Raw genomic sequence first — 17952 nt, 5'->3', positions numbered from 1 at the left:
TACCCACTGCATAGTGCATTTGCATGATATGATCATTATAGTAACTACTATTTTTTTATACAGACAACCTAGTGGATAATATCTTTATGATATGATGACTATAGAGGCCACTACCGATTTGAGATACCTATTCTAATGGATGGTACATACTTTATGAATTTATTGTTGAGTGGATTTTTCATTCATCATTCATTTATTTATCCATGGTTCGTCGGTTCTATAGTCTAGGTATGCATATGCACCTTCTACTTCTGACCTCTAGGTTCTTGTCGATGCAAGCAGCTTGTGAATGACTGATTTAGGGATGAGTACACTCATATACATTTATTAATCAATTGGCTAATTCAGCCGATCGAATTTGGTATATAACATTGATCAGGCGTGAACTCACATGAACTGAATAACTCTTTTGGTTTGTGCCTGTCCCACACCATGCAATTTGCTTTTACCTATTTTTTCTTCATTTGATTTTTTTCTTATCTGACCTTCTTTACCCATCTTCTTCTTCTTTCTTACCGATTTTCCTTTTTCTCTTGATTAAGACTTGGACCATTGTGACAGTCATTATGAATTTCTTGTGGTTATTGTGATAATGGTTGAAAGTATGGAATTATTATGATATATGATATATGATATATCATATATGATTATTATGATATTTCAATTCAATCTTATTTTATTCATATAAAGAAGAAAAAGAGACAGTGGTACACCAACAATAGGTATTGTGTGCGTCGGAACAAAAAAACATGTCTAGGTTACATATAAATGGAGTGAAAACATGTTTATAAGGCCCATCAGGAGACCTTCTGTGATAGCAACCCCTGAAAACATTACAAGCTAAAGTAACCTTCATCATCATTTCAGAGAAGGAGATCATAGGTGCCCCATACAAAGCGCATCAGGAAAGGTTATATAAAAAACCTGTCTTTATGAAAAATATGTAGTAGGGGTCACACATCGAATCAGTAACAATAGATAAGTCGAAGTCATGGTACATTTGCTTGATTGATTCCTAAGGGTGTATTTAAATATAGAAAAAAGAAAAGGGAATAGGGGCAGAAAAGAGGGGGCAGAAAGATAGGGGACAAGAAGCACTCCATCATAGTCCCAAGGCGATGTCATCTAGGCCACTCTCAGCCCAGGAGATAAACTCAGAGGAGTATCGGAACATGGACCACGAAGTCCAAGTGAGAGAAAACTGTTCATCTTTACCATATTCCTCTGCCAACATACATTCAAGGTCCCTTATGCGGTCCACTTTAGTAGCCCAATCCCCAGGGAAGGCATGGTTGTCGATCTCCAGTGATGGGGAATCACTACTCTGGCCGCTGCCAGAAAGTGTTGTAATACATCTTTTTTTGATGGATTTGAATTTACCAGGAGTATAGATAAGAGAGCCACCTCAGGTGAAGGGCGAATAGAAGCCGCCATCAGTTTGCAGTATAGTTTAAAGATCTCTTGCCAATACACCTGCACAGGAGGGCATTCCCACCAGATGTGGAGCATGGTACCCCAGGAGCTAAGACACCACCAACAGATACCTGGTACTGCCGAGTTGAAATGATGTATAGTCAAGGGGCATCTGTACCAGTTTAAATCCTTTTTCCTGGGTCTTAGTGGCTAGGGATAGCTTGTGCGTCAGGATAAAACATTTTTGCCAGTCAATAGGGGAGATAGAATGACGTAATTCTGCCTCCCAGGACACTGATAATGGTGGAAGGTCAGGAGAGGAGATATTGAGCAAGAAGGAGTAAAGTTGAGATACCACATGTGTTGGAGGTTCCTCCTGCATGAGCAGTTCCTCAAATCCTGTCAGTTCAACAAGGATGTCTGGAATGGATGGGAAAGTCTAGATGTAAGAAGTAGTCTGTTGTCTCTGAAGCCACTGCATGGGGTGTCGGGATGTCGGTAGGGGTTTCTGTCCTTAACGTGGGGTCTGCTTGAAGTACTTGGGCAAGTCTCCCATGATCTTCTTTTTGTCATGGTCCAAATCTTGTTACGTGCATAGCTAGTGGAAAGGCTGTGGTCCCAAAGAAAGGAGTCATAGGCCCCATGTGGTTCGATATGCCCCTTCTGGACAGCATGCAATCCCAGATCTGAATCGTTTGATGGGTAAGGTCATTGAGGGGGCCTGAACCCCCCTGGAGCATGGGCAAGGTCCATGGGAGAATGGAGAGTATAATTGGGTTCATGTGGCTTTCCACTTGAACCCAAAGCTTGGTTGAAGAGAGGTGAAATCTAATATGCGAGTAAACACCGCTGCTTTATGGTATAAGGAGGTGTCCGGGGCTCCAGCCCCACCCCCCAAACCTTTGGAAGAGATAATGTTTCATATCGTAATCTGGGATGGGCAGCATTCCAAATGAATTTGGAAAACAGCTGGTGTAGTTTCCTAAAGTACGAATTAGGTATGTGTATAGGAATACAGTGAAAAAAGGGATGATTAATGCGCTACCTTCAACTGGTTAAGGAAAAAAGCTGCTACAAACAATGTGACAAATGTGAACCAATAAAATAAATAAATTGTAGCGCTAAAAGGAGAAAACCACCATGTGTAGTATAAAGTAAATGTCTCTGCAAACATATATAAATATCCCAATAGGAGAGTGTTGTCAGAAAACAAAAGTCTATAACAAATGCAGTGAAATCAGTGTAGAAATTCCATCAGCTTTCAAAATATCCGCTCAGATGTCATCAAAGCAATAGGTGGATGTAAGTGCGCTTACCGGAACTGTTGGACTCTACTGCCATCAGCATAGAGTCAATCGAGCAGTATGCCACCAAGGGCAGATGTATGAATGGCCAAGGGCCGATGGGACGTCTGCAGGCCAGGATGTCACCGCTGGATCACCAGGAAGGAAGCCAGGACCAGTTCCAAGGTTCAAACATTTTCTCAGATCCCGGAAGTATGTAGAAAAAAAGGGGAATGCCTCCACATAGTGCAAATCAGGGTTGTTTATTACTAAAAAACCGTGGTACATAAAAGTGATCACAGGTATAAAAATGAAACAGAGTGGCAATGTATAAGTTTAAAGCCGTCCTACGCGTTTCGATCGATAGACCTTCAACAGGGGCAATTGCTTTAAGGTTAAAGCCGCCCTACGCGTTTCGATCGATAGACCTTCAACAGGGGCAATTGCCCCTGTTGAAGGTCTATCGATCGAAACGCGTAGGGCGACTTTAACCTTATACATTGCCACTCTGTTTCATTTTTATACCTGTGATCACTTTTATGTACCACGGTTTTTTAGTAATAAACAACCCTGATTTGCACTATGTGGAGGCATTCCCCTTTTTTTCCACATACTTCCGGGATATGAGAAAATGTTTGAACCTTGGAACCGGTCCTGGCTTCCTTCCTGGTGATCCAGCGGTGACATCCTGGCCTGCAGACGTCCCATCGGTCCTTGGCCATTCATACATCTGCCCTTGGTGGCATACTGCTCGATTGACTCTATGCTGATGGCAGTAGAGTCCAACATTTCCGGTAAGCGCACTTACATCCACCTATTGCTTTGATGACATCTGAGTGGATATTTGGAAAGCTGATGGAATTTCTACACTGATTTCACTGCATTTGTCATAGACTTTTGTTTTCTGACAACACTCTCCTATTGGGATATTTATATATGTTTGCAGAGACATTTACTTTATACTACACATGGTGGCTTTATCCTTTTAGCGCTACAATTTATTTATTTTATGTGTATAGGAATGGTTTGGAAAATGATTATGATATTCTGATGGTTATTCTATTTGTTTTCTCCCATTGACAATCCCATTTATGTTATGTTTTATGTATTATCAATACATGTATATGTATAAATCATCATTTCAACAGTTTTTTATGTATACACATCCTACAGGGCCCTTTGTTTTGTGGTATTTCTCTAAAGCCGATTACACACGATTGGAAATTTGGCCAGCAAAAGACCTGTGTATGCTCCATCGGACTTTTGCTGGCTGAATTCCAGCCAGCAAAAGATTGAGAGCATGTTCTCAATTTTTCGGTCGGAAAAAGTTTTGATCGGAAATTCTGATCGTCTGTAGCATTTCTGACGCGCAAAATTCCTACACATGCTCGGAAACAATTTGACGCATGCTCGGAAGCATTGAACTTCATTTTCTCGGCTCGTCGTAGTGTTGTACGTCACCGCGTTCTTGATGGTCGAAAGTTCAGCGAACTTTTGTGTGACCGTGTGTATGTAAGCCAAGCTTGAGCGGAATTCCGTCGGAAAAACCATCCAAGATCTTTCTGACAGAAAATCTGCTTGTGTGTACGCGGCATAAGTGAGGTTTCTATGTTTTTCCTTTGCCCATCCAGGTCTTTGCCCATCCAGGTCGCCTAGTCTCAATCAACTAATTATGTATATATATATATATATATATATATATTTTCCAACTACCAGGTATATTAGGGTATTTTATATTAGACTTTACAAAACTTTTTGGCGATCAATGAATGGGCATCGGTGCACGCAGTTTTTGTGAACATGTTTTATACACATTTCAGTTTTTCAGCTTTTATAAATGCTTTTATCTGTTGATGGGTGTGGTTGAACTTGTACATCAAATCAACGGTTGTTTCAACTCTTCCAAAAACAGCCCACAAAGCATCAATGTAGTCCATGGCAACACAAGCCCTCTGGCCCATTCTTAAGTTACGGATCACATCGGCCGCTGGGCCTCGAAGGCTCTCACTAAGTCTTCATTTCACAGCCTCTGAAAGACTCCACTCTTCCATAGCCTGTAAAGCTTGACTCATCCACGTTTCAAACTCGTCTTCTCCCACAGGCGTCGGTAACTGTCCCGGGATAATTGAAGTATTCGATAACTCTGATTAGCATTCCCAGACCCATTCTACACCAGGCTATTGACCAAGTGACTCATATCTGTGTAGAAAAAGAGTGGAGGGGCACTGGCCCCTTGGGAGTCGGTCCCCATATGCACAGGACTTTTCTTGTGAGCTTTTGTCAGGGATGATTTCTGAGTCCCTCCTCTCTCGCTTTTGAGTGGGAATACCCTTGCAGTCACTCCCTCCATTAAGCAGACCTCTTCCTCCTGAAAGCACACTGGCAACTCTTCCTGCCATTTTATCAGTGACCTGACCTAAACCATCTCCTCTGAGACTTCAGTATCCACCAGGTAGGGGCGAGTTCAGAGGGTGGTAATAAATGGGGAGTACTCGGAATGGTCAGGGGTGGGTAGTGGGGTCCCCCAGGGTTCTGTGCTGGGACCAATCCTATTTAATTATGTTCATAAATGACCTGGAGGATGGGATAAACAGTTCAATCTCTGTATATGCGGACGATACTAAGCTAAGCAGGGCAATAACTTCTCCACAGGATGTGGAAACCTTGCAAAATGATCTGAGCAAATTAATGTAGTGGGCAACTACATGGCAAAGGAGGTTTAATGTAGAAAAATGTAAAATAATGCATTTGGGTGGCAAAAATATGAATGCAATCTATACACTGGGGGGAGAACCTCTGGGGGAATCTAGGATGGAAAAGAACCTGGGGGTCCTAGTAGATGATAGACTCAGCAATGGCATGCAATGCAGAATATTGACATGCATTAAAAAGGGTATTAACTCCAGAGATAAAACAATAATTCTCCCGCTCTACAAGACTCTGGACCGGCCGCACCTGGAGTATGCTGTCCAGTTCTGGGCACCAGTCCTCAGGAAGGATGTACTGGAAATGGAGCGAGTACAAAGAAGGGCAACAAAGCTAATAAAGGGTCCGGAGGATATTAGATATGAGGAAAGGTTGCGAGCACTGAACCTATTCTCTCTGGAGAAGAGACGCTTAAGAGGGGATATGCTTTCAATTACAAATACCGTACTGGTGACCCCACAATAGGGATAAAACTTTTTCGCAGAAGGGAGTTTAACAAGACATATGGCCCTTCATAAAAATTAGAAGAAAAAAGGTTTAACCTTAAACTACGTAGAGGGTTCTTTACTGTAAGAGTGGCAAGGATGTGGAGTTCCACCACCTTCCACAGGCGGTGGTCTCAGCGGGGGGGCATCGATAGTTTCAAAAAAACTATTAGATAAGCGCCTGAACGACCGCAACATACAGGGATATACAATGTAATACTGACATATAATCACACACACAGGTTGGACTTTATGGACTTGTGTCTTTTTTCAACCTCATCTACTATGTAACTATGTAACTACTTATGCGGCCACACTGAGAAAGATGTAATCTAGCCAGCCTATGCTATCCTAATGAAATTCCTATAAGTAATGGCAAAAGAGTTCCACGTTGCAGATCTGATGTTCTTTGCCAGCTAGTTGGAGCTCGTTAACTGTAATCCCTTTGGGTATAATGAAGGCAATAGATTCCTAGTGGTGAATCCTAGTGGTGATCTAAAGGTGTCTGAGCACAGTGTTGCAGTAATGCAATGCAGTAAAGTTTTCTTGGGGTAAAGGTGTCTGTGCAAAGTGTCTCTGTAATGGTGGCAATGAATAAAGTTCGAGCAATTTGCCCTCTCACCAACGTCCAAATCGCTCTGATGTCTTCTGCACAGGAACTCATGTAGCAGCACTCGTACAGCGGAACCGCTGTCCTGGTCTTCCAAAGTGAAGCTTGCCACATGCACCCACACCGTCAGGCAGGCAATCTGAGTGATTTTGGCAACAGGATGTCCGACAGCGAATAACAGAGCTAGGCCCCTTAGACCTCGGGTTGGAAGTAAGACTCTGCGTGGTAGGCCGCAACCTCTCTCCCTGTTGCACAGAGAGATCCGTCTGGTGTCAGGCCCAAGAGGAAGAGACCATTGCGCAAGCAATCTTCATGTTACAGCAAAGATCCCTGGGATGTGTAGTCTTAAGGTACATGGGTGCGAAGCAACTCGCTGAAGGAGAACTATACGTCCCATAATTCACTTTGTTGGGCACACAAATATGAGGTCACTGGTTACACTGATTACCAAAAGAGCAAGCGATGTCTAGGTACACTGAAAGGTATGGTTTTTTCTGCTGGTAGTCCATATTGCTACACTAATGTAAGAGGAACTCTGAAGGGGGGGGGCTCTGCGGACCTCTTTCTTTCTTTCTTTCTTTCTTTCTTTCTTTCTTTCTTTCTTTCTTTCTTTCTTTCTTTCTTTCTTTCTTTCTTTCTTTCTTTCTTTTTTTCTTTCTTTCTTTCTTTCTTTCTTTAAAATGATGGTGAGATAAAGGATTTTAGCAATAAGCGTGCAGCATAGTCAGTCCTAAATAGATTTGTTAAGTACTACAGATGGAATATGGATTTAATCAGGAGGCAGACTGGCCAAAAGTTTATCCTCGGTTAGCCAGTATAAAGTATTTATACTGTATGTTATATCACTCAGGTGTGCTGTCATAGGATGTAGTGAAAAATACAAAAGTCTCTTTTTCTTTTTCTACATAGTCACAATGACAGCATGTGGTTTATTATCCCATAAAAATATACATTATATTGTCGAAAGTATTGGAACACCTTACTTTACACGCATATAAACTTTAATGGCATACCAGTCTTAGTCCATAGGGTTCAATATTGAGTCAGCCCACCCTTTGCAGCTATAACAGCTTTAACTCTTCTGGGAAGGCTGTCCACAAGGTTTAGGAGTGTGTCTATATGAATGTTTGACCATTCTTCCAGAAGCGCATTTGTGAGGTCAGGCACTGATGTTGGATGAGAAGGCCTGGCTCGCAGTCTCCACTGTAATTCATCCCAAAGGTGTTTTAGCGGGTTGAGGTCAGGACTCTGTGTGTCTGTATAGTCAAGTTCCTCCACACTAAACTCGCTCATCCATGTCTTTAGGGGCCTTGCGTGCGTGGGCAACACAATTTTTCCAACTTTTTTTTTAGGGTTTCTTTAGGGATTTCTACTTGGATGAGATAAAAAGAGTTATGGGGTGCCCTACCTGACTCAAAGAATGACAAAATGAGGACAATTTCCTTCTTTTTGGGCCACCAGAGAGAGTGATCCCGAGCAGACATTGAGTGTGGGCGTGCCCCATTTTACTCTATGTGCACGCATCCACACACTCTATTCAGCCTCAGGGAATGCCAGTGTATCAGCGGTCGGAAGTAGCGAGTGGAACGCATACACACCTGCACTTCCAGGCTGCGACTTCTGCCCACGCAGTCTACTCACTGACGTGCACAGAAACGGAAGTGATGCCTAGGCTGGTCAGAAGTTGCGGGTGGAACGCAGGTTCACCCGCACTTCCTGGTTATCCGAGCGGCGAGCGTTCCACCCGCGAGGGACAGCAGCCGAAGGCCTCATCTCATCTGGTAGGGTTCACCCCATAATTCCTTCATTTCCCGCAGCATGTGAGGAGTATAGGGGTGGTACATGGAGATTATATGCCTGACCACCTCCTAATGGGAGGCTGTACCACCTCCCCATGCACTCCTCCACAATTGCTTTGAATACTGTATACTATCTACCCCATTCTCTGGCAAAACATGTATGGGGTCACTGTCTTAAAACCCCTTTTGGTGTCACATTCCATCGATTGGGTGGAGTTAGGGGGGCTCCACTATGTGGGTGGGTGTGACTTATGAGGGCGGGTTTAGCAGCAATTGAGGTTCACAGACACACATATATAGAGGGGACTGTGTGAGAGAGTAGCCATTGCCCGCTTAAGCTCTGAGGAAAGGGGTTCTCCTCCGTAACGCGCCAGCCATCACTTGATCCCTTTGACGTCGGGTCCTGGCTTGTTGGTGTTCAGAACCGCAAACCTGTTTTATTGCCAATGCCTGTTACCTATGCTCATTTGTGAGTATAAACTTTGCTGTTTTATGCTTTAATTAAGCTTTACCAGTGGTAATGCACTAGGTTGGTGCACCTTCTTTTCTTTTCTTTTCAATTTCATTCTTTGGCACACTGCAACAACAGATACTTGACTACAACAGGCTTTAGCACAATAATCCCCTGCTAGGAGTTTGGTGTCCACCTGAGTGAATTTTCAGTAGAGTCCCAACTTGTAGGAGCTCTTGGTCCCCTGAACAATAGCAGCCCACCTGGTTATGGCATCTGATCCCAGGACAAGGGATTGGGTAAGCAATAAACTGTTCCCTGAAGACTTTCCAAGAACTTGCATCTAGTAGACTTCTCCTTTAAAGGCCCTGGGGTGTAGTAGAGGTACTCAAACTTTCCTTGTCTTGCAGCTATGGATAGAAATGCTTTCAGGCCTTTTATTGGGCTGGTTCCTTTCCAACCTATGCAGGCTGTCTTTTTCCCCAGTGGACTGCAGGGCGGTGGAGCTCCCTCTGTTAGCTTTCCTCCTTCCTCCAGCCTGGAGGCAGAACCCCCCTTCTCCTTGGCCCCCTCTTACGCTACACAGAATCACCTTAACCATTCATCTTTCACCCGACTCCCCTGCTGACCAGGCTCCTCAATAATTATGGGCCTCCTACCCGGGCTACACAGCAGCACATCTTAGCCTCCTATCTGGGGATTGGCAAGATTCCCATAAATATTTCATAAAAAGTCTCCGCCCACTAGCTTCTAGAAATGTCTTATGCTTCTAGAACCAGGGGGAGGTACCAGAGGCCTGACCTGCAGAGCCGTCCAGTCTGACCTAAAGTAAACCCTCTGACTCACCCCAGGCTTCTGAAAAGCCTCTATGTACACTACCCAGCTATGTACACAAGAGGGGGCTACACAAATAAAAGGGCCACATTCATAAAAAACCACCAGATATATTAATACTTGCATAAATTTGTCAACATGAATTTAAATTGGGCAAAACAGTGTCACAGTATATTGGCCCAGTAATTCCAAAGCCAGCTGAATACATGGAGATTCTATCATGATGACTACATAAAAAGAAAATGAATAAGTAAAATAATTTGTGGTTTTATTATGCTGCTGAGCGAAACCTACATTTTTTTTTATTGCTCCTCTTAGACTCCAGAAATACGTTCCTGGGCCACAGTTGTGGTCATTATTAGGAGGTCCTGGTTGGGAGCAGAGCCAAAGACTCTGGTAGGGAGATCTTGCTGACAAATTCCCCTAACAAAAATATTTAAAAAACTAGGTGACGAATAGCTGAGATAAGAGTTATAATTGAAATATCACTTTTAGATGAGCCAGCTCCTTAGAATTGGGTGTTCTCTGTTAAATGGGGTGTAAAAATGATTATCAGCAGAAGTTTTATTAATTTTTTTTTTATTTCTCAATATTCTGTTCTACAGTTTCTATGGCAGTACACTGACAGACAGTTCCTGCACCCACCTGGCATTGGGAATAAGAAATAACCAGACACTGAGGACACTGGATCTATCTGGGAACAACCTGAAGGGTCCTCATTTCAGTGATCTGATGACAGCTCTGACCACAAGCCAGATAGAGGAATTATTGTGAGTATAACAGGACTGGTTGCAATAATTATTTTCCAAGATTTTGCATCTAAAACATAAATATTTGAAATACGCTTTTTTAATTCTAAGTTTTGTTTAATAAGTTTAATTCTATTTTATACAGAAGGTAAGAAGAGTCAGAATTTGGTGTAAACAACATGAAAGCATGGATTCATCCTGCCTTGTATCAACAGATCAGGCTGGTGGTGGTGGTGTAATGGTGTGGGGGATATTTTCTTGGCACACTTTGGGCCTCTTAGTACCAATTGAGCATTGTTTAACCACTTCAGCCCCGGAAGGTTTTACCCCCCTTAATGACCAGGCCATTTTTTGCACTGCATTGCTTTAACTGACAATAGCGCGATCGTGTGACGCTGTACCCAAAAAAAATGTATGTCCTTTTTTTTCCCACAAATAGAGCTTTCTTTTGGTGTTATTTGATCACGTCTGCAGTTTTCATTTTCTTGCGCTATAAACAAAAAAAGACCAAAAATTTTGAAAAAAAAAAGACAATGTTTTTTACTGCTATAAAACAAAAAAAATCAATTTTCTTCATTAATTTAGGCCAATGTGTATTCAGCTACATATTTTTGGTAAAAAAAATCCCAGTAATCGTATATCGATTAGTTTGCGCAAAAGTTATTGCATCTACAAACTATGGGATGGATTTATGGACTTTTTATTTTATTTTTATTTTTTACTTGGAATGGCAGGGATCAGCGATTTTTAGGGGGACTGTGATATTGTGGCAGACAGATCGGACACCTAACTGACATTTTTGACACTTTTTTGGGAACCAGTGACATTATCACAGTGATCAGTGCTAAAAATATGCACTGTCACTGTACTAATGAGACTGGCAGGGAAGAGGTTAACATCAGGGGCGATCAAAGGGTTAAATGTGTTCCCTGTTTGCGCTTTCTTACTGTGGGGGGGGGGATTGGCTCACTGCATGGACACAGTGATCTGTATTATTGATCAGCAGGAACACAAGATCAGTGTCCATGCCTGACAGAACAGCGGTCAGTTTACATCGGCAGACCGCCGTTCTATCTCTCTGGGGAGCGATCTCAGGTGGCCGGACCCGTTGCTTAGCTCCCCCTGTGGCCAATAAGCACAAACGCACCTCCGGCGGCGTGCACGTGCCCCCCCAGTGGCTAATGCACAAAATCAAATACAGCGGATCAAGCATGGCCAGAACAGCTCCTGCTTGGGCACCACATGCTTGACAAGACATATGACGACCTGCCATGCAGTTCGTTTGCAACAGCATCTGAATGACCCACATCATAAAACAAGGCGGACTTTTCCTTGCTTCTCATCTATGATCTCAACCCCTACTATAACTCCAGTCCTCTCAAAAACCTGCACCGAGAAGAATGAAGGTATAGCAATGGGTGCTACAAGTACTTGCAGCCAATCTGCTACCAGTAAACCACCATTTGATTTCAGCAGGCAAATTTCCCTACCCCAGTTGCTGAACGGTAAAAAGAAATTCGGTCCCAGCCATCCACATGCTCAATGTCTAAATGCTAGCCTGTTAAAATTGCTAGCACTACAAATGCTGCCTTTTCAGCTGATAGACTCTTCCCCCTATCGTGAATTTGTGGAATGTGCTGTACCACAGTGGCATGTTCCAAAAAGAAATGTATTTTCACATAAGGCCATTCCAGCTCTCTACCATCATGTGGAAGGCAATGTTTTGGCCTTGTTGGACAGGGCGGTCAGCAGCAAGGTTCATATTGCCGCTGACTCATGGTCCAGCAGGCATGGACAGGGACGTTACCTTTCCTTCACCGCGCACTGGGTAACTCTGCTGGCAGCTGGGAAGGATGCAGGACAGGGTTCAATGTTGTAGCTAGTCCTGCCACCACGCCTCCAAAAATCTGGTAGTGATTCTGCCACATCTCCCTGCTCCCCCCTCTTCTTCTTCCTCTGTGGCCTCTTCTGCAGAATTGTCCTCTGAACCAGCAGTGCTCCCTAAGCATTCAAGGGGCTACACAAGCAGTCAGGCTAAAAGATGCCATGTGGTGCTTCAGTTGGTCTGTCTAGGGGGACAGGAGGCCACACTGGGGCAGAGATTCTGTCAGCTCTGTGGGGTTGACGCCAGGTGGTTGACGCCACGGCAGCTTGAGCCAGAAATGGTTGTATGCGACAATGGCACCAACCTTCTCTCTGCCCTCCGACAGGGACACTTGACACATGCCCCATGCTTGGCACACGTCCTCAATTTGGTGGTGCAGCATTTCTTGACCAGGTACCCAGGCTTACCAAATATTCTAAGGGAAGGCCAGAAAAGTCTGTGGTCATTTCTGCCGGTCATACAATGCCAGTGCTTGGCTGGCTGACATTCAACAGGAATTTAACCTGTCCACCAACTGCCTCATTTGTGACATGGCCACCAGGTGGAACTCAACATTGGCAATGCTGCAACGGCTGCACACACAGCAGAGGGCCATGAATGAGTACCTGTGTGAGTATGGCACCAGGAGAGGCTTAGGGGAGCTTGGCTTCTTTTCCCCAAGCCAGTGGCTACTGATCAAGGATGTATGCACTGTCCTGTCACCATTTGAGGAGGCCACAAGGATGGTGAGCAATGACAATGCATGCATCAGTGACACTGTCCCTGTAGTCTTCCTGCTGGAGCACACACTTCGTGGAATCATGGACAGGGCACTTGAGGCAGCGAGAGGAAGAGGAGGACTTCCTTTCCACTCAAGGCCCCTTTTATGCAGATAGCATTCCTGTGGGGCTGCCAAACAGGAAGAAGAGGAGGAGGATTGTGTCAGCATAGATGTAGAGGATAACATGCAGCAATCTTCAAGGGATGGTTTTCAGTCCCCAGGAACCCAAGGAGTTTTTACATGGCTCGGAGAAGGTGCCTGACAATGTCATCCTCGGTGACCCAGAGGACTCAGAATCTCATGCCTCTGCAAACTTATACTGCATGAACTCCCTGATTCTGCAAAGCCTGTGAAAGGACCCTAGCATACGTATAATCAAGGAGAGGGATTATTACTGGCTGACAACCCTTCTTGATCCACGTTACAAGGGTAAATTTGCAGAACTCATCCTGCCTTCGCAGAGGGAGCAGAGGATGAAACATCTTCAAGAGGCCTTGAAGAAAAGTTTGTGTAACGCCTTTTCAGACCCTGGGAGGTTACCATTTCCTGGTGCTGGACAACATGTTTCTGAGGCTTCGTTCAGTCAGAGGAGGAATGGTAGAGAAGGTGGCCGGCTGACTGATGCCTTTAAACAATTTTTCAGTCCTCAGCACCAAGAGCTGATAAGTTCAAGCAACCATCGCTGGCATCTGCATTGTATGGTGCAGGAAAATCTAGGGGCAAGAGCAGACTTGGAGACCTTTCCAACAGAGCCACTGGCCAGAGCTTGCTCAATATGCAATCGAGCTACTGGCCTGTCCGGCATCCAGCGTGCTTTTGAACGGACATTCAGTGCTGCTGGAGGGTTTGTAACGGATCAAAGAGTGCACCTGTTCACAAACTCTATTGATAGGCTCACATTTATATAAATGAATCAGTCCTGGATCAGTATTAATCAAGCCCCTGATGCTGATGTAACTGATTGAATTTGCTAGGGATCTAAGATTCCTTGAAGACTGCCTATGCTGCCTAAGTGCCTATCCTATTCCTGAATCTTGATGATGCTAGCTTCCAACAATATTCTTGGTTTAGGGCACCACCAACACTCAAGGCCCAATCTTTCTGTATTTGTTTAACACGACATGTAATTTCAATTTTTAAAATAATTGTTTACAGCAGGGCCCGTTCCTGCACCCAACAAGAGCAACTGTGAGAGGTTACAGTGTTCTGGCACCACCAACACCCAAGGCCCAATTTTTCTGCACCTGTTTGCCTGGGGCATGTAATAACAATTATTTAAATAATATTTAACAGCAGGGCCCGCTCCTGCGCCCAACAAGAGTAACTGTGAGGGGGGGGGGCGTGGCTACCGCGCAGCTGAATGGACGCTTAAACCCACAGCTCCGCTCCAGCTACAGGAACCGAAGCCTTGGGGACGACACAACGACCCTGCTCAACCTTAAAAACGAGCCTAAAAGCCCTGCAACTACCGCAAGATGACCCGCAGGAAAAAGGACAACGATCAGCTGAAGAAATTACCGGATTTCTTCCAGATGAAAAACCGCGGCCTTCTCCAAGATGGCGCCGGCGCCATGCGAGATCCTCCTTCCCCCACAGGCAGCGCGCGGTCTGCGATCTCCAGCCCGGGCTCACAAACAGGCTCTAAGCACAGCTCTCCTGGTGCCTCCACACCCATGTCCCGCAGCCCAGCAAAGTCCAAACCTCGGTTGGCGGAGGACACTCAGCAAGGCAGCATGACCCCGGACACCATGGAGGACACAAGGGAGCTGGTGGACCCGTTCACAGCCTTCCCAACAACGGGTAAGCCTGTATCAGACACCACCTTAAAAGATATGCTTGTCTCCCTACGCAGCTCTATGCATACAGATATGATGCAGTGTGTACACAACTTTAAATCTGAACTAGGAGCTATAGGGGGTAGAGTTGATCACATAGAAGAGAAAGTGGGGGATTTTGCAGCATCTCACAATACTCTGATTGACGCCCATAATGACCAGTCTGATGAGATCACATGGCTTAGGTCAAAGGTCGCCGACCTTGAAGACAGGTCAAGAAGAAACAACATTAAGATTAGAGGGGTCCCTGAAAATGTTCTTCCCCCACAACTCCAGCAATATGCACAGGATCTAATCCAAACCTTCTTACCTAACATCCCAGATAATGAAATCTATATAGACCGCATTCACAGACTCCCAAAACCAGCACACCTCCCTGACAACATACCCAGGGACGTGCTGATGCGAGTGCACTTTTACCAGACCAAGGAACAACTCATGTCTGCGTTCCGTAAAAACCAACAACCCCCAGAAAGGTTCGCACATCTCCAACTGTTCGCAGACCTCTCACAATTTACCATGCAAAAACGAAAAGCCTTATTGCCGGTGACTAAAGCTCTCCGCAACCACGATATACCATATCGGTGGGGATACCCCGTGAAAATAACAGTTACCCATGATGGTAACAATACGATAATCACAAACGTGGAGGAGGGACTCAAATTGCTCCGATCACTAGACATACTACCTGATCGCCCCTCAGAGGGCCCTTCACCCCCTGCTAAACTCGACACTCAGTACGAATGGCAAACAGTGTCCAGAAAGAGCAGCACCAAACGAAACAACTCAAAAACACCCAAATATAAAACCTAACTCTACTTCACCGCACCAAGGTTCCTGCTAAAGCCTGGAGCATGTAACAAAGTTCCCCTCCGCTTGAAATATGGGCATATGTAGTGCCCCCAGATGCAAGTTCAACCACACAGTTATTTTGCAATACCTGTTTTTTTTTACAATTACCTTTTATTTTTTCCCCTACTCTGATCTCTCTCTCCCTCTACTGGTCTGAGCTCCAAGTGGACATCCTCATCAAAGTGAACCCAGGAAGTAACAACCAACCCAACCAACGCCGACTCATCGAAACAGGATGGACTACTCCAAAGAGACCAAGGTACTACACACACCACCCCCTATACTACTCTAAATGGCGCTTAAAATAATTACATTTAATGTAAATGGTCTCAACCACCCGGCCAAGAGAGCTTCTGTATGGAAAGAAGCAATAAAGCTCCAAGCAGATGTCTTATGCCTTCAAGAGACACACTTTGCCACTGGTAATACCCCACATTTTCAACACCAGCAATTTCCTCATGTTTTTCTTGCCTCAGCTCCTTCGAAACAAAAAGGAGTCCTTATCGCTATTAGAGACTCTATAGCCTTTCATCTATTGGAAACACACGTAGACCCAGCCGGAAGATATATAATACTCATAGGAAAGCTTAATAACAAACCCTTTACCATCGCTAATCTATATGCTCCTAACTCTCACCAACTCCGTTTCCTGAGGAGACTCTACCGTAAAATTTCTACCGTTCAACAGGGATCTCTGATTGTCTGTGGAGACCACAACATAGCACCTGACCACTCTTTGGACACTACCTCCAAGGCCAAACGTCCTCCTCCTTCACTTCAGCCTCTACTACATTCGGAAAATATATTCGATGTATGGCGCTGCCAACATGCAAATGAGAAGGACTACACCTTTCATTCTGCTAGACATAATTCATATTCCAGAATAGATTTGATTATGGTTGATAAAATGTTATTGCAGGCAGTGTCCTCCTCCACCATACATGACATCACATGGTCTGACCATGCTCCTGTATCGATCACGGTGGTGGAGGGGCACACTCCAAGCCCGGCATATATATGGAGAGCCAACACACGTGTTCTTCAAATGCCACAACATGTTAAAAATTTAAGTAAAAACCTAACTGAATTTTTTGAAGCCAATACTGGTTCGGTATCGGATCCGGCAGTATTGTGGTGCGCCCATAAAGCGTTTGTTAGAGGGTTGATGCTTCAGATAAGTGCAAGGGAGAAGAGGCAGAGGACGCAAAAACTAAATTCACTAATCAATGATATCAAAGAGCTGGAGACAGCAAACAAACAAAACCCCACCCCTCACAATGCCCAAAAGTTGTCCCAGCTCCGTTTGGATCTCAGACTCCTATTGATCGAAAGATATGACAAACACATACAATACCTTAGAATGTCACACTACTCATCGGGCAACCGTGCAGGCAAATTCTTGGCCCAGAGGCTCAAGATAGCTAGAACCAAGTCCAAAATACCTTTCTTGACACACCCCATCACTAAATGCAACATCTACAATCCCAAAGACATAGCAAACTCCTTTGCTGAATACTACTCTACGCTATACAACCTGAAAACAGACCCTGATACTCCACAACCAACTGAGGAGAAAATTCAGGCTTTTCTAGCACAACTCAATCTTCCTTCTCTATCTCATACACAACTTGAGACCCTTAACGCCCCCATAACCGAGTCTGAGATCCAAAGGGGGATACGATCGCTCCCCCTGGGTAAATCTCCAGGCCCAGATGGTCTCCCTAATGGGTATTATAAGACATTCCAATCCATACTAGCCCCAACTTTACAGACAGTATACTCTGCTGCGGTGTCCTCTGCCTCGTTTCCCCCAGAAATGCTTAAAGCATATGTAGTAACTATCCCAAAGCCTGGTAAGGAGCCTACCTCCCCGGCCAACTTCAGGCCAATATCATTACTTAACACTGATGTTAAGCTTTATGCAAAAATATTGGCCCACAGACTGCTTCCAATCCTCCCACTTCTTATAAAACCCGACCAATCTGGCTTCACGGCAGGAAGACAACCGGCCGATGCTACCAGAAGGGTCATCAACATAATACAACATGCCGGGTCGTGTCGGACGCCTTCTCTGCTCCTCTCTTTGGATGCGGAGAAGGCGTTCGACAGGATACACTGGGGTTACATGAACCAAACCCTGCAAAAATACGGGTTCGCTGGCCCCATACTATCTGCTATACGGGCATTGTATTCTTCTCCCTGTGCACAAGTCTTTACATCTAATTTACTATCTGACACCTTCAACATATCAAACGGGACTAGACAGGGCTGTCCTCTCTCCCCCTCAATT

The 17952-nt window shown here is 44.6% G+C and overlaps 1 protein-coding gene across 5 annotated transcripts in view; it reads left to right on the top strand.

Annotated features, from left to right (window-relative positions):
* LOC141144048 (NACHT, LRR and PYD domains-containing protein 3-like) overlaps positions 1 to 17952 on the top strand; it is a 213343-nt gene that overhangs the window by 46842 nt on the left and 148549 nt on the right. For all 5 annotated transcript variants that reach the window (XM_073629398.1, XM_073629394.1, XM_073629395.1 and 2 more), the window contains one exon: positions 10187 to 10351. In XM_073629398.1, the coding sequence (XP_073485499.1) occupies positions 10187 to 10351 (165 nt within the window). The remainder of the gene's footprint in view (positions 1 to 10186; positions 10352 to 17952) is intronic.

This window comes from Aquarana catesbeiana, linkage group LG05 (assembly GCF_042186555.1).
Source record: "Aquarana catesbeiana isolate 2022-GZ linkage group LG05, ASM4218655v1, whole genome shotgun sequence".
NCBI classification, from domain to species: domain Eukaryota; kingdom Metazoa; phylum Chordata; class Amphibia; order Anura; family Ranidae; genus Aquarana; species Aquarana catesbeiana.
This window is presented reverse-complemented; position numbering and strand designations above follow the sequence as displayed.